The 23,080-nt window shown below is 41.8% G+C and overlaps 1 protein-coding gene across 1 annotated transcript in view; it reads right to left on the minus strand.

Annotated features, from left to right (window-relative positions):
* Nucleotides 1-4,876: 4,876 nt before the first annotated feature.
* si:dkey-238f9.1 (chemokine-like protein TAFA-2) overlaps nt 4,877-23,080 on the minus strand; it is a 54,620-nt gene continuing 36,416 nt past the window's right edge. Inside the window, exons 3-5 of the mRNA XM_027019207.2 lie at nt 10,810-10,959; nt 9,075-9,199; nt 4,877-5,504 (exon numbers count right to left, since the gene is read on the minus strand). Coding sequence (XP_026875008.1) covers nt 5,493-5,504; nt 9,075-9,199; nt 10,810-10,959 — 287 coding nt within the window. The 3' untranslated portion in view covers nt 4,877-5,492. The remainder of the gene's footprint in view (nt 5,505-9,074; nt 9,200-10,809; nt 10,960-23,080) is intronic.

Consider the following 23,080-nt stretch of genomic DNA (forward strand, 5'->3'; position numbering starts at 1 on the left):
CATTTAATATAGATACAGTACTAAACAAGAGTTTAATATTATTCTTAGTGCTTTGTTTCAGGTCTGAAAGGTATGCTACTCTAACTTCAATCAGAGCCAACACATCATCATTTTGTCACTGAAGATCACTTAGTATTCATTTTCTTTTAACATTTATGTCAGTATTATAGCAACTAAGAAAGCAAGGGGTGGCTTCATAAAAAGAGTGTTTAATATTAATGCAATATTACACCCATAAAGGTGAATCGATGAAGGCATCTGCTGGAACATTAATGGGGTTATGGGAAGCATATAGGTTAATTCTTCTCTCCGGATCTAGATTTACATTATTGTTTGTAGAGTAAAGAAAGGCCTTTTTTGAGAATGGACAACTTGTGTTTGCCCTCTGCTATGTGGAGAAGCTGAATGTACTGCTGTCTGATTAATCTTAATGAATTATGCAAATAGACTTTTTCTCCAGCGATTTTTGGAATGTTTCTGTATTGTTTTATTAATGCACGCTTGAATTGCTTCATACAATCACAAAGTTCCCTCTCTCCTTTCTGCTGGCTGCTTTGCTGTGTTTCGATATTCAGGCCCTTTCCTTTATTAAAAACCCACGGTGGTCTCTGGTGAATTGCACGCACGAATAAGAAATTAGTCATTTAATGTAATTTAATGACTTTTAACCAAACAAGACTGCAGTCTAGATTGCTAACAGTAACCCCCCACCCTCCCACTACATCCCCAGGGCCTGATCTTTGGGAGCATGTCTCCTTAATTTCTACTTAATTAATTACGTTCGTTATCAGGACTACCCTGTGGTGAGAGCACAGTTTCAATTATAGGAGCAAAATTGACATAAAACATAAAAGGCCTTGACTAATGCTCTGTTAGAAGCATCTGTCTATTGGAGACTTCTAGAAGCTTGGTCTTTAATGAAAAGAACCTCTTTGCAAGCTGGTAAAATCTTCTGAAGAGACAGTTGCAGGTATTTTATTGTTCTTGAGGGTTAACTTTTGGGAATTCCACCAGTAAGTGACTCATTAAAAGACATGTTATTAAAATGCTCCTGTATATATCTTCAAATCTTTCCAGATAAAGAATTCAGCTACTGACTAAAGACTGCATTTGTTATCTCAATGAATATGGTAAATGTAAAATGATAATAAGGTTTAGCTGAATATGTTGGTAGAAATTCTTTGGATATGGAATTAGATAGGTTAATTAGAAACATAAAAATACATAGGCTCCAGTGAATTATATTTATTATTCAAATGCCTCAATATATAACTGGCCCATAAAATGACAACTTATGCATTCTAATCAGGACAGCCAAGGATTATTTATTGTAGTATTTATTCTAACATTTATTCTAACATTTCATATTCAAAACATAATGTTGACAGGCTTATCAATGTGTTAGCAATGCCAGCAGATGACACTAGAATGTGAGCTGTATGGATCCCTATATATATCACTTAAATGTCCTATTGGATGGGTGTCCTCTATGAATACATGTTAATCTTATTTTTTATGGATGTGATTAATGAAGATTTCTTTCCTTTTCCTTCCATTTGAAAATGTAATGGATATCACTTCTCCAGTTAGACATCAAAATAAGCATTAGAAATCAAGACTACGACTATCAGGGAAGATTTTTGTTGGTCAGTGTTACACTGAGGCAAAGATGATGTATCAATTAATTAGTAAACAGCATACATAAATGTTACATACCCAAATCTTGTGCTGCTTTCGTACATATGTACTCATGCCATTGGGTGGAGTTTCCTGAACCCCACAATTACATGACACGCTGTGTATGAACATAATCTATCCCCAGGGCTTCAGAAATGACAGGGGAGGTAAGATACTACTTTATAAACATGGAATATGCTAATCTTCCTTTATATAAATCTCTCTGGCTACTCTTGAAACATATCCCTTTCATCTGATGAAGGTCCAGAAAGGGTCATGAAGAACATATTGTGGTGGAGCGTCTTATTCATGTCTTCCATAACTGTTCTGCTGGTAGTCATTTTCTCTTATCAGTAAAGCATCACCAGCCAACACATATAATCGCAATGCAAGACTTTGTTATGTCCTGAAAATAAGTGAACAAACTCCGCAGGGTAGCAAAACCTCACTGAAAACCATCCAAAACAGCTCAAGCTGGCTCACCCTTAAATGTCTCATGAATTGCATTAAACTTGGCATTTTCACACATTTGAATGGTTGCACACAGAAATTTACTTACATGTACACACAAAGACATATATACACACACAGACAAACACAGACATCCCTCCATCCCCACCTTCTGTGCCATGTCCATCTTCCAAGTATTGCCATTCAGATACAGGTGATAGCAGGTGGGCCATAGTGTTCCCCACCTGTGACTGCTTCTTTCATCTCCAAAGAGCATGGAAGCTTGTGGGCCCGTTGGCCATCACAGCTCACATCATAAGCCCTTGAGAAGGTTCCGCATGCAGATAAGGAGAGCAGGAATGATAATGATAATGTGTGAGCTTTCCCTTGCCCTCTGCTCAAAAATCCTTGATGTCAGGAGGCGCTATGTCCACCTTCAGCCAAGATAGATTAAGGCTCAGAGTCAGCAGGACAGGCTAAGGTTAATCCCTATCCCCATAAAAAGTACCTTCTCCCTTCTCTGACACTGTGGTTTGCCTAAGACCACTCATGCACTCCACAGTTGAGGTGATCCTAGATTTGGTAATTTTATTATTGACGTCTTTACAGGGTTCACGATTCATGGACATTTAAAAAATGTCCTTTTTGCCTACTTGAGATGATTAGATGTGCTGAAATGCTTCAAGTGCAAATGAAGGAGAGATGTATGAGAGCTCTAAGGAGCAAGTCAGGACTGACACTGTCGGCCCTTAGCATTCTGCTGTGAATACAAATCGAAGCTGCCTGGCGCATCTTAGTCACCTGGCACACCTACACCTACATACACACACAATTAGGTAAATCACCTGGACTCTCTGCTAATGACACATCCCTTCAGTGCAAAGCTTGCTCAGTGTGCGTGATTTAGCTAAACACATTAGTGCATTAGTATGTCATTATTACCGTTCCAGCACCTGAAAATTATGTTTATGGCATGTTGAAGGGTAGTACATGTGTCACTTGCTCCTCTCAGCAAATGACATGTTGACTTACCTTTGAGTGCTCCTCTTCCTTGGTAAGCCTAATGGCAAATTAGAATCAAAATCACTATTGAATGGTATTATGCAAATAGCCTTACCTCTGCCTTGTACAATTCAGTCTGAAGTGTTCTGTGATAGCTGCATAAGCACTTTGGGCTGCAAAGACAGAATGCTGATAATATAGTGTCTGCACAGAGTACATCCTTGAATACGTGTCAGATTTGTTGAGAATATTATCATAATTTCATGATCATCTTGACGGGTAAATGACATTTATTACTGTGTAGGAAATACAAAACCATGAGAGCAAAAGCTTTTGAATGTTGCTCTACATCTTAAGTCAGCATAGCATATTTTGGGCCTTGCAGTAGTGTAATAATGTAACAATGCTGTTATGGCACTGAAATACAGGCCCGCCAATATTATTGCCAGATCAAGTTGTGCAAAAACAGACATAAAATAAAATGTTTTTGTTATCAGCTTGATGTCACATTGAAAATATGAGAGAACTCTAAAAATGAAAGTAAAAAGATAAAACGACATCATGGTGCATCACAATTCCACTACCCTAAATCTCTCTAGATCCTTCACAGGCTTTGGTCTTAGGTTGTGGACTCTCATCTTCACCTCACCCCACAGGTTTTCAATGCAGTGTAAGCCAGGTGCCCACTGCAAAAGCTTGATTCTGTGGTCAGTGAAGCATTTTTTGTATTGATGTGGAGGTATGCCTGTTGGACGATCCAACCATGACCTAGTTTTAGCCTCTTGGCAGACCCAGAAAGATTCTGGTGTAAAATCTTTTATTTGATGGAGACCATGATGCCATAAGAGCTAGCAGAGCCTTTAGAAGAAGAAAAACAGCCTTACAACATCAGACAACCAACACTATACTTCACAGGCAGGATAAGGTTCTTTGCTGCATGACCTTGACTTTTTTTCACAACAAATATACCCTTGGTGTTTGCTGCCAAAAAGCCATTTTTTAGTCTTATCTCACCAAAAATGCAACAATTTCCTCTTCCAATATGCTCCTTGATAGAAGATTTTGCCATTTGAAACCTTTTTCATTCTGCATGGTTCCACAAAATACACTTGTGTCCTCTTTCAAGAATTTCATCTCAACACTAGTTGTTAGAAACTTCATAACTATTCATAACTGTGGTGATGGATATTTGATAAGTGTAAGGCAAGTTTTACACATTACACATATCCTTCATTTATGAAGGTCAATAGCCATTTCTCCCATTTCTTTTGTGCATTCTGTGATCTTCTCCATGTGGTTTGATGGGTAAGGTTGTTTGCCCTGTGCATCACCATATATTTATTCATATATTTATAATATATTCATATTTATGAAACAGGAAGTCATGTTTAACAGGCTGACACAATTCCTAGACTTAGGTAAAATATAAACAAAATTGTCATTTAGATTTTGCTCAAGGGAACTTTGAAATTATAACATTTGTGTTCTAAACAAAAGTAGACTTTGTTGCTCATCATTACCAAGTTGCCACTAATTATGGAGGGCATACTGTAACTGAAGATTCTACAGATATAATACATGCTGTGTGGGTGCTCAGTGTCACCTTTTAAATTCTTCCAAACTGTGGGTGGAGATTTCCCATAGAGATGCTTTTATTTGAGATAATACACTTTTACTCAATAGTGGTCACCAAGGTTTTTTTTGGTTTTTTTTTTTTTTTTTTTTTTTTTTTTTTTTTAACAAACAGCAAATTGGTTGTTACCAAGCTATTTTCAATTTCACTGGTCCGGTGAAACTGCCAAGTTCGAACCACTATCACCACAGTTCATCTTAATACTTTTCTTTTGATGGCACTAGTTCATTTTAAAATACAGGTGCTCTGGTATTGTCCTTAAAATTAAACACTTCACAAAGATCAAAACTCTTCCCAAAAAAGAAGAAAAAAACATTGGCTTCAAAGGATAGAGAACTGAACACAAGTGCCTCGGAACACATATACTTCAAGCAGTCATGAACTTTTCAACAACAACAAAAAAAAATAATCCATAGTTCTGCAGTGTGTCACTGTATCTCGGGATTAATCCATATCTGTGTTGTCAATATGTCAATATCTTGTTGAATATGTACTTTACATGATATATGTTCTTGTCCAATAGCTATAAAACATGGATGGAAGGCTGGAAGTTTGACAATGAACAGCAGAGGAGTCCTTTTTGAAAGTTTCCATTTATAAGAATGTATTCAATATTCCACTGAAGTTCAGATGCATGATTTCCCCAGGTAGTCTTCAAGTCTTAGTTCCTGCATTTCCATCTACATTATCAAAGAAATAGATGAGGAGTCCCAAATATTCTGATCCCAGACTATCGTGTGACCTGAAAAAAAGAAGTGCATATGTTATTGCATATACAAAAACAGCTGCATATGCTTAAAGCACTCATACTAAAAAGTCAGATTATTGACCGTGAGCAGTTACCATTGCCACACAGTGTAAATATTACAGCACTTTAAAATAGTCCCAAAAGTCACATCTCTCACAACTTCATCTCCTTTCCTGAACTGTCCTCATTATTTCAAGCTGAAAGTGCACCCATTAAAGCTTCTCTCCATGGCAGGAGGTGTTATCTCTGGGGTTAACTCTAGCTCACACCCACACCGCGACAGCTCCCATCAGCCTCATCAACTATAGCAGACCTGGCAGCTCGGTGGCTGCGTGCGGCTGAAATAGCATGCCAGGGCGTGAACTGTGAGCCCCACTGGGCCTGCCAGACTTTAACATGCGGGTCCACTCTTGCTCCGAGCTCCGGGACGCGAGAGAGGGCGCAGCAGCCCGAGACGAGGCCATGTCTCCATGGCAGCGGATGAGGCCGGCCTTCTTGGCTACTCAGGGAATCCCAGTGTAATCGACACCTTTGGGTCAGCACCAGCAGGGAGCTGCAGGGCACACTGATGAGGTGGGAGGTGTCCAGGGTCACTTCCTTCCTCCCCCCACCTCCACCCTCTACACCTCAGAGCGTTCACCGGTGTAAACATCTGCTGCATTCTGGCCACGTTACTAGGAACTGGGTTGGCCAAGTATACAGAGTGTTTGCTACTGCCTGAAATTACTGCTGGACCACCTATGCAGACATATTATGTAAAGGTCGTAAGTTTCTTAGGTTAGGTGGTTAATTTACCTATGTTAGGTGGTAAGTTACATTTTACTCACCACAACAGATCTCAGCCTGCTTTTTCACTGTGTTAATTTTATTGATTCACAGACTAAAATCAGTAAAAGATAAACAGTACTGTACATTTACAGTAGAGGACTAACAATATTATTAACTTTTCTAGTAAAATTCTCATCTTGCAGTGTGAACCTCAGGTTAACCTTTTTGAAAGGGAAAAATCTATAGCAAATATAGATATGTATTTTGCGAGTAATTTTAGGGTACTAAAATCTTTTCCGGATTTCTATAAAAAACAAAAATCATGATAAGCCAAGGTCAATCACTTCACCATTCCAACATACATTTTGAAGCAACCCATATTTAAAATCAGCAACAGTTTATGTAATCACAATCGTTGTCACACCCCTTAAGTCCAAGCAGGCATAAACAAAGGTGCTGCCAAACAGCCAGGTGCTTCAATCATGTCACCATGGTGACTCATCTGGGATTCCGCACTACTGCCGTATTTTGAAGGGATGCGCAGACGGTGGCCTGGAGAGCTCAAAGATCAAAAGCACCCAGGTTTAAGAGGAGCTCCCAGCACCTCAGAGCTATGCCCGCTGTTGACGTGAAGTGCACTGGCATGAATTATTAAGGGAGCAAAAGTAAAAAAGGGCTGCCTCACGCAGGCCCCTCTGGCCTATGAATAATGGAGGAGCCGTCTCAAGCGCGGGCGTTTTGTGAGTCAAACTCCTCAGCCTGATGGATGGCTACGAGCCAAGTGTGTCAGCATTAGGTACAAACACACATGCATGCACACGGGTGTATGCATAGGCAGCTCTTGCAAACACAAATGCTGGCAGACAAAACGCGATAACCCACATTAACCTACGGAAGCACACATGTTGCCCACTATTCACTTTATGAAATACTATGGCACTTATGTCTTGGAAGCGCTATTGTCTGTCTCCCTTTCCTTTAGTGGAGAAAATCTGTGTGAAGGAAGTGCAAAATACAAGCATGCCTTCAGCTTAACAAGCACAAACCACGGAGCTCAGTCAGCGATCTAAAGCCACACTGGGCTACTGTGGAGAGAGTCGTCTGAAAGATAGTCATCTGAATAAAACCCTTAGATCCACTAAAGGAGCCTGTTTTTTCTCAGCTGTTTTGTTTTTCTACAGAAACATTTACGCCATTTATTTCAGATATTGCATTAAAATAAGACTGCTCTTGAAATTCTGAGAACTTTTTTATGTGTAAGTGTACCTTGATTTCTATTTTCTTCTACAAGAATGTTTTTTTTTTTTTTTTTTTACATGAATTTCAAGAGTTAGTTGCGTGTCGGTCATTATGTGCCAGGTTTTGCTAGTTATTTAGAAATGGTATTTCTACCATTCATCCTACACTACCTCAGCTGGGAATATTTAAGTAGGGAAAAATGGCTTCCTTAAAACCAGTAAAACATTCTTTTTTGTCACTTCATCACACTGAAATCAAAAATTATATTTAACATTGTATTAACATAACTTTGTCTGTTCAGTGAACTTGAATAATAACCAAATCTGTAATGGAATGCAGATACACTGTACACACCAACATCTTGATGAGGATGCTTGATGAGGTGATTTGAAAGGAAATTGCTATTGACTGGTGCTTTTCTGTACAATCGAAGGAACACCTTTATTGCAGACACTTTTAGGTGGATTCAAAAAGTGTATAATTATAGAGTGTAGTCCCTCTGGTTTCATTCACCGTTCATCAGCCACCTTCAACCTTATTCATCACCAGTCAGTTTCTGACCACAGAACCATGGCTGATGGGATATTACATGGGTGGCAGACCGTTCTGGACAGCATTAACACTGACATGGTAGTTATCAGGCAGAGCAGCGGGTCTGGGGATCTTACACATGTCATTGTCACTGCAGCGTTGTTAGGGGTGGTCGGTCAGCCCAGCAGTGGTCCAGTGGTCCAGTGATGAAGGGTTAGAGGATGGCTAACACACTGGTGAATGGCAGATAAGCTTCAGACTGTACACTTACAAGGTGTACCTACAAGCTACAAAAAAAGTGGCTTTGAAAAGAATTTATATAAAGAGATTTTTAGAAAACATTTTTCAGTGTGGTTGATATGGTGACCTATGTTACAAACTGACTATACCTTAGGAATACCAATTAAACACTAAGTAAATAGCTTTCTCTTCCTTTTTTCTATTCAGAAAATCAGAATCACAAATAAAAGCGATGAACTCAGACCAGCTGTAATATAGTTGAATACTGAATGGATGCATCTGATCTCAATTTCTGCCCTTCTGAAACAGCAGAAGAGGACAGCAGAGCTGCTGCCCATTAAGGTCACCAGTGAACAGCTTGTGCAAAATATTAAGATCTCTGAAGGAAGACACACAATTGTTGAACTGCATGTATCAGTGCCAGATAACAGCGATTTTAATTTGCACATGCATTTCCATTTCTGCTGTGACTAGCTAGATACTGTGTTAACCTTCTTTTTTTGTGTCAGGGTTTATAAGCAGCTACTACAAGATCAGTACATCATGCAATGAAATCTTGTAATGTAACTGCTAAGGTTTGAATCCACACATCTGGAAAAATAAGAGGGTTTTTTGGTGCCACAAAGACTACTATATTGTTGTTATTGATATTGTAAGGTTATGGCAGCATATGTGCAAGTTGTTGGTGCACCAGAGTGTGAAGTAGCACTTGTCTAATGCACTGCTGGTGCCGTGATTCATAGAGGGAATAGCGGGTATGTATGGCTTTGCAAAGCTCTCTCTCACCCTGGTCGTCTTGACTTTGTTCCCAGTGCTGCAGCTCCAGCCTTTGAGATCCGGTAGTACCTTACATTCCTCTCCCTCCATACAAGGCTGCATCTGGCACCACCACTTCTGTGCTACTATAGATGCTGGGGTGGCAGAGAGACAGACAGACAGAGAAAAGGAGTTGGAGAGAGATACACTAACTCACACAGACCTATTATATGCATACTTTCTTGTTTCATTCTTTCATTAGCAAGTTGTATGTGGCTCACAGTTTCCTAAGGATTATATAAACGTGCACAAAAAGAGCGAGAGCTGAATAATCCCCAACCCTCTCTCTCACACACACAGGAAAACACACAAAAGCCCAATGTGCAATTTGGGCACAAGTAAGAGAGGACAAAAACATCACCAGTTACCCCATAGCCAATATTTTCAAGGAAGAGGCAATAAAAATTGAGTGGGAGAGAAAAGCCTATAAAATTTCACCCACATTCATGGCCAAAAGAAATAACACTCAAACCCATTCCCTCCTTCCCTTCCTCCCTCTCTCAGTCGCTCCATCTTCGTCCCTCTCATTCTCTTTCTATGTCTTTCTCTCTGCTTCAGAGCAAGGAAGAGTGGGAGTGTGCTTGTTCCACAGCCGACGGTTGGAATCCATCACTGCTATACTATTGGTCTCCAGAATAAGGCCAAGGTCCATGTCAAGATGAAGTGAACCATGGACAGGGAGTGATCACCAGCACCCGAGCTTTAGAGAGCCAAGGCCAAAAAGCCAAAACAGTGCAAAGGCCGTAACAACTCCCAAAGAGTCAAAAACCTCTGGCAGGTTGAGGTCCTGGTACTATGCTCCTCAAATTCAAAAATAGCTTTCTCCATGAAAATGGGAATCCATGCATCCTGAGTAGATATGGACACATAAACATGACATAAACTTACATCATAACAAATGTCACAGCACTCCACCCGTTTTCTGGCTTCAAACATGTGATAGAGCACCTTGGGAAACGTGCCCTCAGTGTGCCGCAGCAGGCAGGTGGGCAAAGGGGAGCTCGAGTCTGTCAGACATATTACAGAGCAGAAAAGAAGATGGGGATCGATTGACCCGTCCAGAGAGAGAGCCTGCTGACATGTTATTAGACAAGCAGGCTGGCCTGCGCTCCGCTGTGTAGCAGGATGATGGTGTCCTGTCGAAATGGCTGTCAACTCCGGAGTGACAGGCCCACCAGATGAGACGGGGATAGAAGTGGGTGGCTCCCTGTGACGGGCATAAAGTGTCCAGGGCCATGTCACCAGAAAATGTAATCCTCACCTTGTCTAGATTATGTGGCATTCAAAGCAGGTGCTTTAATCCTAGCCAGTGGCTTGATCGAAGCATTTATGCGAGTCTATAGTTTGAATACAGGACCTTTGTCATACTGTGGAAAGGTTCCATGGATTCACGTAATGAGAACACTCTGGTCTCTCCATAGTAGAGTTCGTACATTACTCCCAGTTAGTCTTAGTACACATTGCTCCCAGTTACTCTGATTACATATTACTCCCAGTTAGACTGAGTACATATTTTATCCAGTTAGTCTGACAATAATTTGCAGTTAAGTGAGGGCAGCTGTCTACAAAAGGTTTTTATTTTGTTTGTTTGTTTTCAGTAGTAAAAAAAAGCAGCAAAATGTAGCCTGGGACATTTATCCCAGTTTCTTGTTAAATAATGGTATCCCACGTCACAGCAAAGGCAGAGCAAGGAAAGCACTCCTACCGTCCACGCAGGAGGGGGCAGCCCTGGTTGTGCCTGCCACCTGCCCAGGGAAGCACGAGCACTTGACAGTTTGGGAGCGCTCCTCAATTTTGTTCTTGTTACAGCAGCGGTGTGCAGCTATGACCTCGCAGGTTCCTGCCTTGACATGCACTGTTGAAACACAACAAGGACATGGAGCCCATTAAAAGCAAGCAGGTGTTTAAACCTGGGCACGTGCACGTTCACCATGATGGCCACGCCTTAATGCCCACACCAGAAGCAAACGTTGTCGCAAGGGCATTGCAGTTAACGTGAAGGCAAATGCTGGGATTTGGACATTTTATATCACAGACCACATTCAGGTTTACCTGTGAACATGTGCAAGGGGTTAAGTGCCTTAATTAGGTATGTGTAAAATATATATTTCATATTCTAGAGACTCACTGTCCATTATTGAAATTTTTTTAGCGTTTATTAGGGTTTAGTATTTGGCTTTTCCAAAGATATGTAGAGGCGCATTTGCAAGCATATGAAGGACATTATTTATACATTCACACATTATTTGGTAGGCTAGATTAAAAAGTAAAAAACAAAAAGAAAAGAAAAACAATTTTTTTTCCAAGTTTTTGTGTTCCTTTCAAATAAGCCTTAATTACATCGGTAAAGATTTTCAATTTGGGACTTGAGTTGAAAATTGATTGAAAAAGGGGCCTCCATCTTCCCATTAGTAGGCCAATCTGAAAATCTCATCAACAACATTAAAAACATTTTGCCTCCAATCAATAAGGAGCCATTCAAATACGCACAAAAGAACCCGACATGCAGCGGGCCAATAGCTCGCCGCAGAAAGAAAACAGAGCTTTACTGATGTGGGTGTGTGCGAGTGCAAGCCCGAGCTCTTTTCCATGATTATTTCCCAGCCACAAGCACACACAGGGTGAAACTTCATTTCCAAAGTTTGAAAGACAGACCGAATATTCAGAGTGGGTCTGAGGATGACTAAAGTTAGAGGGGCAGGGTGGTGGCAGTCAGCAGTTGTGTTTCTCTTGTTGGGGGAGGATCAGTGAGAACTCTTACAATAAGTAAAAGGGTATGAAATATAATAAAACTATTTTATAGTTAATTAAATTGTTAAGGTGAGCTGGCTTTGTTTTTTTCCTGTCAGCTCATGTTTGAGAGGAATGAAGGTCAAGGTTCTTAAAGCCTCTTTAGAAAGGCTGCTTGCGCTGGTGTGGCTTGGCTCAGTGGTACCGGAGCAGAGCGGATCGGGGCTGTCCTCGGCCTGCTGAGGAGGAGACCATTCCTCTGGACAAGTTCATTTATTAAACTGCAGGGACAAACTTACCAGGGATGGAAAAACAGTAAGAACTACTGATTAAATAATGGCCCTTTTACGGCGGTTACAACACACACATAGCCTGGTGTGTGAGCATGTGTGTGTGATATGAGATGGCAGAAAAGTATGGAAGCACCTCAGTGTCCATGGAGGCGGCGTGAACGGTATTTGAAAGGCGCATCACTAATGACTGGTTCACTCTAGGGAATGGCAGAAACCCATAGCTCATTGACACACACACACACACACACGCACACGCACAGCTTCATGACCTTCACAAAGAGGGTGTCTTTCCCCTGACATCTGCTCAAAATTTCCATGACGCACTAGGCCTGCGATCAATGGATTTCACTTAAGGCACTCGGGCTGGTCGTCAAGCAAGGAGTCAGGTAGCATGTGCATCAGCTGGGGAAGAGGCCATGAGCTAGGTGCTAACATTAATGCACCCTGGCATTAGCCTCAGACCTCATCTCACACGGCACTCTCGGCTCTATAATCGCATCCATTGATTCTTGATTGATAAGTGTTCCATCATTACTGGAGGTTATTAGGAGGGAAGAAAGTTGTTGCAGGTTTTGACAACTTGTGTGCAGGGGTGGGGCAGTGAGTTGGTGTGAAGTCAGTGTGGATGGGTAATGTTGCCCTTGATTTTCAGGCACATTGGTCTTGTGCTTTCTAATATCTGTGTTAGGACAGACTGCGTAGGGCCTCATGTTTGTTTGGGTTTTTTTTGTTTTGTTTTTTTTTTTGTATAATGTCTTAATTTTAAACCATCAATTAATTGTCTGTGCAGTCTGTTTGCAGGGTAGCATCTGCTATCTTTCTGGTAAGACAGCGTTTCCATGCTAAACTAGAATTGCATAGCGGATGCTGAGGCGAAACGGTCCTAGCACTGGATCTGTGGCAGCCCACCTGCAGGTATAGTCTGCAGCCATATAGCCTCTTTTAAAATCCACCACCTGAAAACTGTATAAAGGTTTATGCAAATATGTTTATGCAATAGGCGGCGAGATCTCCTTAGACAGAGGATGACAGGATCCTGAGCGTCAATTGGCTCTCGTTGCTCCCAACTACTGCGTTAAGTATGTTTCTGCAATGTTTCTGTTCTGCATTGAACTCTTCAGGCTTCAACAGACCTCAAAAAACAATATAGGCCACATTCTACCTGACTGCATTCATATATGCAGAGCAAATTAAAATATTCAAAGCAATCTCACTGAACTAAACCCAAACACCAAACACAAGGCATTTGTTTAATACCGAGCTGAAAACACTGAGCGTGCATGGAGATATAACCTCACAAGCCTTCCATTAAAGATTCCTGTGCAGTAAACATATATAGACAGTGGAGTCATTTGCCAAGAAAACAAGGCTTAGGGGTAAACTGGAGATTTGAATAACCACCCTAAATATCCACTGTGCCATCACAAAGATGCCGATCTTTTAGAGGATGTGAAAATGTTACTGACACTTGTCAAGAGCAGTTAGCTTTTCTGTGTCTTCACACAGTTTTCCTTTAATGTGATTTGATAGGTAAAACATCTAACACAGAGCTGTGTGACTTTATGCACAAGGGTAAAGGCTATTGAAAAATAAAGTGGAGAATGTATTATAACTGTCTACATGATGCAAGATTGCACGTTACTCCTTCCCTTCCCATGTGAAGTTGCTATTTTTGCACTGTCTGTCTGCTTACCAAGGGTAAGCTTTTGGTGCCTTGAGCTGCTTTTGTCTAAACAGCAAGCATGATGACCATGGTTTTTGGACACCAAACTATAAGTAATATAGCATATACTAAAATAAAGAAAATCTCAAAATGGCACACTGCTACCTTTTCATTATCATCACCTAAAAATGTTTTCTGGCCACGAAAAAGTTCACATATCATTGCATATAAAATGTCTGCCCTGAGAACTACAGGAGCTGCAGTGAGTATATGTGTGGCAGATGAATGCATCTGCAATAAATTAACAATTAAATAAATAACTAAATAAAAAGGCTTGAGTTGGTGAGGAAGGTTGCAGTTAGTCAGTGGAGCTCAGTGAGCGGCTAAAGCAGCTGAAGCCCAAATCCCCACTGCACTCCTTCATCCGGCAGGAAGCTCATGCAAGGAATGCACCCAGAGAGGGCGCCTGGGGAAGTTTCAGTCCTCTAACTGCCTAAGCAGAGACTGGCAGACAGCATCAGCCTCAGCTGTTCAGTGGAGCGAGCAAGTGTGTGAATGTATGTATGTATGTGTGTGTGTGTGTGTGTGTGTGTGTGTGTGTGTGTGTGTGTGTGTGTGCGTGTGCGTGAGTGTACCTGTTTCTGTAGCATGATGTTCAGAGCCTAATGTGTACTAGGTGAGCCAGCTCTCAGATGCAGTAGAGAAACAGGCACTGTCTATTCCCCTCGTCAATATGTCACGCTCAATATAGGAAGAAGGCTGATATCGATTCAGTCGTCAGCGAGTAAAATAACATCATGAAGTATTCATAGATGCTGTGCAGGCTTGGACAAAGGCACATGCCCCGCACAGGTTAGGTTTCTCCAATGGATAAAATGAACGATAGTGAAGTTAATGGAGGAATTGCCAAAACAATGGATAAGGGCTTCTTATAATGCTTATATATTTTTTATTTCTTGACTCTTATAGCAGTGTTTGGTAGTTCTAATAATGACATTCAGATATGAGGTGATGCATCATGTGCAGTTCATTCTTGCATGCAAGACGATGTGTATGGTGCATACCATTTACCGGTCGAACCCCAGACGATTATCTCAGACTGATTTGTTATAAGCCACAGATGCTCATCTACCACATGAGCATTACTATGCCAGATTGTACGCAACAAACTGCAGACAAGTTATGAATTCCAGTGAAATCCCATTATGCCATTTGACCGTTTGTGTTTGCGCAAAGGACAGAGTCTGTGGTGCAGGGCCAGTGTAGGAAGTGCTCTCAGGCTCAATTAAACATCTGGCAGCATACGACTGCAGCGCATTATCTCAGCCCTGCCATTGTCACCGTGGCAGCAGTGAGCTTGCTCTTTCTCCCAGTAATTCAGTGATCAGACTCACTTTCCCTCCATCTGTCCTAACACTTATTACTTAGCAGGCCAGCAGCAGGCAGAAAGAAACGCAGCTTCCTCTCGTCTCCCCTTCTTCCTGTTTCTCTTTCTTTTCTCTAGTGAGGGGTTGGGCAGTGGCAGCCCAATTACCACGGCATCGGTGTTGCAATTTACAGTGAGTCACTTATGAACCATCTGTGGCACACGGAATGGCAAGATCAAGCAGCCGGGGCTCCTCGCAGCTCTAGTCCTGGGATCAGAGGTGGGAGGAGGAAGGAACAGCCACTGAGCCCAGCTTGGAAAAATCCAAATGAATAGATGTCATATCAAATGCTCTTTACTGGGCATTAGGTATGAATATGCCATGGGTTTTTTTTTGTGGGGGAGAGGCTGGTGGGGCTGCTTTCCTGATGGGAGAGGACAAAGAGGCATAGGGGCTGGGGGCTGGGGGCTGAGCCATGATGCTTCCCAAATGGGTATTGGTGCCACGGTGCCCGTTGGGGTGGTAGGCCGAACACAACATGGGGCAAACACTCCAAAAGCGGATGCATATCCAGGCAGAAGCTCAAACTGCCCGCACTTTCATAAACAGCAGTGGAGAGGCATACAAATGCCGCGAGCATTAATAAATTATGTAGGTGCGCGTTTGAAGGCAGGACCTCAACGGCGGGAAATCTCGCCCTCTGTCAGCTTCGTGCCGCTCTGACACACTGGAGGCCCAGCGCGACAGGCTGGGTGTTAAATGGGAATTAGCGGAGACCGAGATGAAAAGGACCACAGGCCAAATGCACAGACGGCTGGACAGTCCCAGTAACTGCTACAGCAAACCATTGCTTCATTGCTTTGAACATGGCTTTAGTTAAAGGGACACTCACCCTTGCCAAAGAGCTCAAATATTATTAATCATCCTTTGGACTTGCTGTAAGTGCAAGCTGGTCTTAAAAAAAGCCAAGAACTTGGATACAGGTCATCAGTAATGGGAGGCCCATATGAGTTTATGAAATATAAAGCCATCTGCTCTGAAGCCATCAATATTATGTAAAGGTGAAAGCCTGAGAAAATCATCTCAGGTTATGTCTGCAGAAACATGTATGCACAAAACACTATGTATTTCCAAGCAATTCATAATGTACCTGATGAGACCACTGTCAGTTTTTAAATACCTACACCATATATGCCAGTGAATGAGAAAAATCATTACATGAAAAACCAAAGCCATCTTTCGTTTCTTGCTGGCCTCTCCCACCCTTCTGTGTACGACCCCAGAGATTAGATGCTTGGTCAAGGTGGGGGCCATAGAGATTGCTGAGGCTGACAGATTCCCAGGCACAATGGGCCCAAGGCACAAATAAACTTCTCTCCAGCACCATCTATCTCTACACCACGCTTTTAGCGGCTACTTCTGATCAATGACGCTCCCTTGAGGAATCGCATGCCCATCTCAGTCAATGACCTCTGAATGTTATTACATTTCAGTTCCAGGTAAAAAGAGCAGCACCCTGAAACTAATGGAGAGCATGCCACCATTTGATCACCGCTCAGCTAGGATTGTATCACCACGTATGGTACATGGTGAAGGGAAGTGAAGATGAAGACTATCGCTCCAGGCATCAGCTAAGAAATTGCCATTCGACCTGAAGAAAGGCTGAAAAGGATGATGACTCCCCACTTCCACACTACCAATAGGCAATATTTTGGAATTACATACTGAGTTGTAAATGTGTTGATGCATTTATTCAACATGTATCATTATAACACGACTATATGCTATGTCAGGACTAATTTAATAGCTTTATTTAATTAAGCCGTAATAAAGCATCTGGTTTGATAAAATATTTGTAGCAGAGCAGAGATGTAAGGCTGAAGAAACAAAGCTGTTTACACCTATAGCATTAGAGCATCTCCTGTTCAGTGCACAGACACACACTACAAGTCAAGATGCCAGTCATGTTTGCTCTAAATTTACATCTCCCTCTCTCTCACACAAACACAAACCTAGGCACATACACACACTGCTCCAAGACTCCCAAAAGTGACTGACAGCTGAGATGTCATCACACATGCAGCTGTGGTTACAAACAACACCCATCCATTTCCCATGCTGTCTTCATCCTCACCCAGCAGCTAGCTACATCTCAGCTCGGGACGCAGGTGGGGAGGAAATCACATCATGTGAACTGGGGAGAAATAGTGGAGGTAGTGGTGCTTGTACATGTTGGGATCTGCTTGCACATGAACAACACTGAAAGGCATAATGGGGTCCAGTGCACATGATCTCATTTATATGTCTGCTGTGTTTCAGCATCACTTTGTTAACAGCAAAATTAGCACATATGGGCAAAGTGTTCCTATAATCAGTGTCCCAGAAAGTAGTCCCCAACATCACAGGAGCTGATATGTGGTATAGTAAAACCCTATATGACACAAAGACTCACCCTTTACCAGAGCTATTGAGGATTAAGGTAAAATATTGCATGGATTCATTCTTAATTATCAAAATTACACTACACATCAAGTAAAAGACCCCCAGACAAAGGTGAAATATTATAAATGTGAATTCTTAATCATCTAAATTACATTAAGTAAGACCTGATCAAGAATCATTAACCTACTGCAGACTCACTTCTAGTCTTGTCTCTTCACAGTATTTGGGAATATTGCTTTCAGTATAGGCCATTTCTTTATTCATAATTTAACCCACATCGATTTTCTGCTTGGGCCACTGGTCATTCTGGGCCAACAGACAGGTGTATCTTTCTGCCTGACAAAGATGGTCCCTCTAAATTGGTCAGTTGGTTACTGGGCAGTAACCGGCAATCTATTTTGGGGCATGTGGGCAGGGGACAAGCAAGTCCAATACTGTTAAATTCCACACCCCATTCGTGCAGCTGTATACTCAGCCGAGACAATACAGCCTTGCTTGCCTCTCTTTTATGGCATGCTCAGGACACTGTGTCAAGCATTTTATTCCCAAAGTGATACACAAGCGAGCACATAGTCACAGAATGTAATGCAGTGACTACAGCAGGATTGATAGACCTCATTTTAGGGCCTTCTATTTCACTCGAGTTCTAGAACATTCTGTTTCACTTAGCTCAAACTGCCTCATGTGAGCGTTAAAGACATTAAAGACAGGACAGAAAGAAAAAAAGAGGAGGAGAGAGGCATATCTTAAAGTCTTTGAAATGCTCTTACACTCAGTTCCTTTTGCTTCTCTTCCAGGGATACACACTCATAAATGTCTTTCAGGATTTATACTACATTATTACTTGTGCTTATTGAATGGGTGGTGTCAAAGGGACAGTTATTAAAGCAAATATCTTTATTTTACAATTTTGCACAATCAATCTGTTCTAGTAATAACAGAGGGGTGTGGTGAAAACAGTGATTCAATTCCTGGCATAACCTACCTCAGTTTGGTGGGGACAATCCAAATCTGCACTACTGGCCCTTAGAACCAACCACAAGAAAAGATCCTCATCATCATCATGTTTCAATTAACTGGGAAAAAGCGACTGGAAACGTCACTGCCTTTTACTAAGGTTAGTGCATTTCATTTGTTTGTTTGTTTATTTGACCTTAGATTTCAGCCACTACATATAAATGCATGAAACAAAATGATTAATCAACCAGGGCAATATTGGCTACTCCTACCCTTATTAATACAGAATATAACAAAAAAAAAAATTAAACAATGCTTACAATGACTTTTATTTTTTTAATTTTAGATATTAAAATTATTTGCTTTATTTACTCTCTCTGATTAAGAATTATAAGGCAAACACTGGGTTTAGCCTAATGACTGGTGTCACAGCAAACAGTCAAAAGTAAACTTCAAACTACACATAAAAAGCAGCGAACACATCCACCGACAGACAACCAATTAGCCAGGGTAATCCCAGCGAGCCTGTTACAAAGTGAGGGAAAATTCCTGCGCGTCCTGTCTCTGCCCTTTTAAAAGCAGGAGTCACTAGAAGTGCTGTCAGGACGTAGCTCGTGCGGGTACTCGTTTTCAGCGGCTGCTACTGTATCGCTATCGGCGATTCTGAGCTAATTGTTTCCATCAGTAAACAAAATGTTGTGATCCCGTTATTCTCGTCCAAAAAAAAACGGCCACATTAATTTGCATCGCAGGGCATCGGGCCGTGCATCTCAATCGGTAATAATGAGAGGCTAGTAATAAGTAATATCTGTTGATGCGATCAGTGTTTACTGTGCACAGAAGTCCTGACGAATTTGCCCGATAAGGGCAGCGCTGAAATGGCGCTAGCTCTCGCAGAAACTAAAAGCAAAAAGAGTAAGGCAGCTTTTCGAAGTAAAGAACTGGTAATTACAGTTGTCTACAGTTGTTGCTCTGCGGGCCACTTATATTATCAGTCACATTTGTGCTGATATCCTTAATATTGTGTATGAAATCCCCATTAGCACGTGCGCTTTTAACTTTGCCAGTGTTATACCATCTAAGGGTTCCCTTATTACAGATAACATTTTTCTTCCATACAGTAGACGTTCAAAGTCTAATGTACCGTATACCACGCCCCAGGGACACATATCACTTCCTCCAGTATCAGTCGGTTCAAGTAACACTCCAGGCAAATGTCATTCGTGGCAAATAACACCTTTTCCAAATATTAGTCATTCCAAATATATCTCACATGCCAGTGACATAAAACGTAAAGACACAGAACACAATGGAAGCATCTTCCCCAATTCATGATCAATCTTAGTGCTATTTATGCAACTTATCATGGAGAAGATGTTGCTGTGGCAGTAAGGAGACATAAGTGATTTCAGAGCAAGAAGAGAAGAGGACATTTTAAAGATCATCACTAATCTAATGGCAGCAAGTGGTAACAACAACAACAACAACGACAAAAAGTGAGACCCAGTGCATTCAACCACAAGTCATAAAATGTTGTACAGCTTTTCCCTTCTCCAGCTCTCTTTGGCCATATCTGTCCTCCATTTTGTCATTCACCTGGTCTCTAAATGTCATACAGTAGTTCGGGCCTCATTTATTGTGGGGACCACAGCATGTGACTCTCCATACCTTAGAGGAGAGAATGACCTGGCCCCTTCAGATACCAAAAACTGCTATCCATGGTCAGAATGCTGAAGACTCTCTCTCTCTCTCTCTCTCACTTACTCACTCACTCACACTACCAATTGGTATCTCTGCCTAGCTGGAAATTCCTATAAACAAAACCTTTTGCACACTGAAGCATCATCTATTCCCCTCTAGACGTGGAAACCCACTGTTCACAACACAAAATCATTGCCAGGCCTGCAGTGTTGTAACCATGAATGAGCTATGGCATGACTAGTTGCACTGCCATGGACATGGAAGTACAGTCCAATAATCTAAAACAAGCCATTGTCCTTCTTCTAGTTAATGCACTGAATGCACAATAATTGGAGCTATATATTAAATGCATGTAATTAAGGCACTATAAATGCTTATTGGCATGAATCAAAAAAATTACTTTGTATAACAATAATCTACATAATCCTAAACTACCAGTCATGACTATTACAAACAAACCATGTTTCCTGAAGCACACACTATGAATTACACCAGTAACTTTGTCCCAAAAGGGCATCCACTCAAGCATTGTGTCATCCAAAAAGACAGCAGCTGTCAGGTTGCATCTGATAATCAGCTCTTCCTGCCTTTTTCACGGCTCTTTTATTTCACCTAGCAATCCAGCAGTTTTCCCTCCAGTGCCTGACTAACAAATCAGAAAATGCTTGATTGCTGTGCAGTAATAACTTGCAAATGCATCCTTCTAGCAAGAAAAGCAGACAGGATTTTGATAATATCTATACAACTAGATCATCTTATATTAAAATGTCCATATTTCTTATGTTTCATTAAAGGGTTTCATAAGCATTCATGATAGGAGTGGACGCCTGGGTGTTGGCACCAAGCACAACAAAATAGACTTTTAACCTATCGAATTGCGCTTTGGGCTCTGTGGTTTGAAGAACTGTTCCACCAGTGCCGTTATAACATTGACATTTAGAGAACTCTAAGAGCTATAGCAGGGGCTGTGGCACTGCTGCTGCATAAATACAACATAGCCATGGGGCTGCTGGTTCAAACTAATCCTTGGCACACCAAAGGAGTAAGTCAACAATGTCAGACACCTGCAGTTTTAATGTGGTCTAACTTTCAGCTTTCACTCTAAGACACTAAGTTCCCACTTTTGCAGTCACATATAAAGAACCATGTTATAAAAGCCCATTTCAATGACGGGATTCTTTACAAAGTTCTGCATGAGACCACATAGCTCCTGGTTCAGGGAAAGAGGTTCTACCTGAAACTTGAAAACTGTAGCCTGTTGCAGTGGTAACTCAATGATTACATTGTAAATTCAATAAGTGAGCCATATATTCACCACCCATGACCACAAGACCACTGCTGGCTGAATATGTTTTTGTGTCAGACCATCAGACCACTCTCAAATCAAAGGTGACACTGACACATATAAAAACTCTAGCAACACTACTGTGCCTAACCATTTAGACCAGCACAACACCCACTGCCATCTCATTGCCAAGTCAATGTCAATGGTCCCCTAAGATAAGCACATTTATATTACAACCTACATTTTCAGTGCAAATGCAACATGAGTGTTTCTAATAAAGCTAAAATTGAGTGTATGTTGAGGCCCATAAACCATGCAAAAACATGTAGAGCTGGAGTTGAAATATTTTTTTTCCTCCCTTTATTATTTATTTATGTTTTTCTCCCCTCCATTTATTTTATTTTATTAAGACATTTTATTTTGATGACAAACAGTAGGCTTGTCTATTCTTTCTCTTTCCCTGGGCCACTTTCTCCATACTGCACGTCTACACACCCAAACCCCACTCCCATTCCTTCAGCTTCCTTTCCCTCATCTCTCCCTCCTTCTCTCATGACTGCCTAATGAGTCTTGGCATGGCTGCCGACTCGGTGGTGTCATTAGGTTGATCTGTGTGCTCTCTTAAGGTTAGCGCATGGACGGGGGGGTGGGGGGTGCTTGAGCTGCACCAGGCCCCCGGCTCGCTTCACCAGTGGGGCTAAAGAGGTTTGTTTATTGGGCACACCTTGGCCTGACCTCGGAGAGCTACTGGGACTAAATATGTGATTAGCCCAGTGTTAGCTCAGAGCAGTGGAGCTTGGGCAGCCTGGAAAGCAGTTCTCCCTGCCCGCCGAGGCCTGAGCGATTGGGGGTCCTTGCCATAATCAATCACCCACTCTATTGCTATACACCTCTGCTGGGAGAAAGATGGGCCCTCCTAACTTGTTGCTATCTTTGTCGCTACTCCTAAAATGCTGGGCAATTTTATTTAGAGCTGCCCTTTGGCTCGGGAAGGGGAGATTAATTGGTGCTGCCTCTTTCCATTGTCCCCAATGGGTCTTTGTAGGCCTCCTGGCATGCGAAGCAAGAGACGGCTCTGCTAAAATGCATGGAGCCAAGCAGTGCAGGATTCTGTGCATGCTGTCATGCTGTTGCCTGGTCTTTGTTGCATTCTTCCAACATTATTTTCCAACTTCAGGCTCATGCCCTGCCATGTTGTCTGACCCTGTGCCTGGCTCTCATCTCTCTCTCTCTCTCTCTCTCTCTCTCTCTCTCTCTCTCTCTCTCTCTCTCTCTCTCTCTCTCTCTCTCTCTCTCTCTCTCTCTCTCTCTCTCTCTCTAGCAGCGTGATCCTGCTGATGAGTTTGGCACTTCTATGCCGCCAGCTGTGACCTCTGTAACTCGGCTCAATGAGCCCAATGCTGCAATCTTACTGGAACACACAGGACCCCTACAGAACCCTGCTGTGTTCTAAACCTCTAAATGTCCAATTTACAACTTCCAGTGCATGAGGACATAAACTGTTGATTAAATATACAGTTATGAATTAATCATCAAAT

This window comes from Electrophorus electricus, chromosome 3 (assembly GCF_013358815.1).
Source record: "Electrophorus electricus isolate fEleEle1 chromosome 3, fEleEle1.pri, whole genome shotgun sequence".
Classification (NCBI taxonomy): domain Eukaryota; kingdom Metazoa; phylum Chordata; class Actinopteri; order Gymnotiformes; family Gymnotidae; genus Electrophorus; species Electrophorus electricus.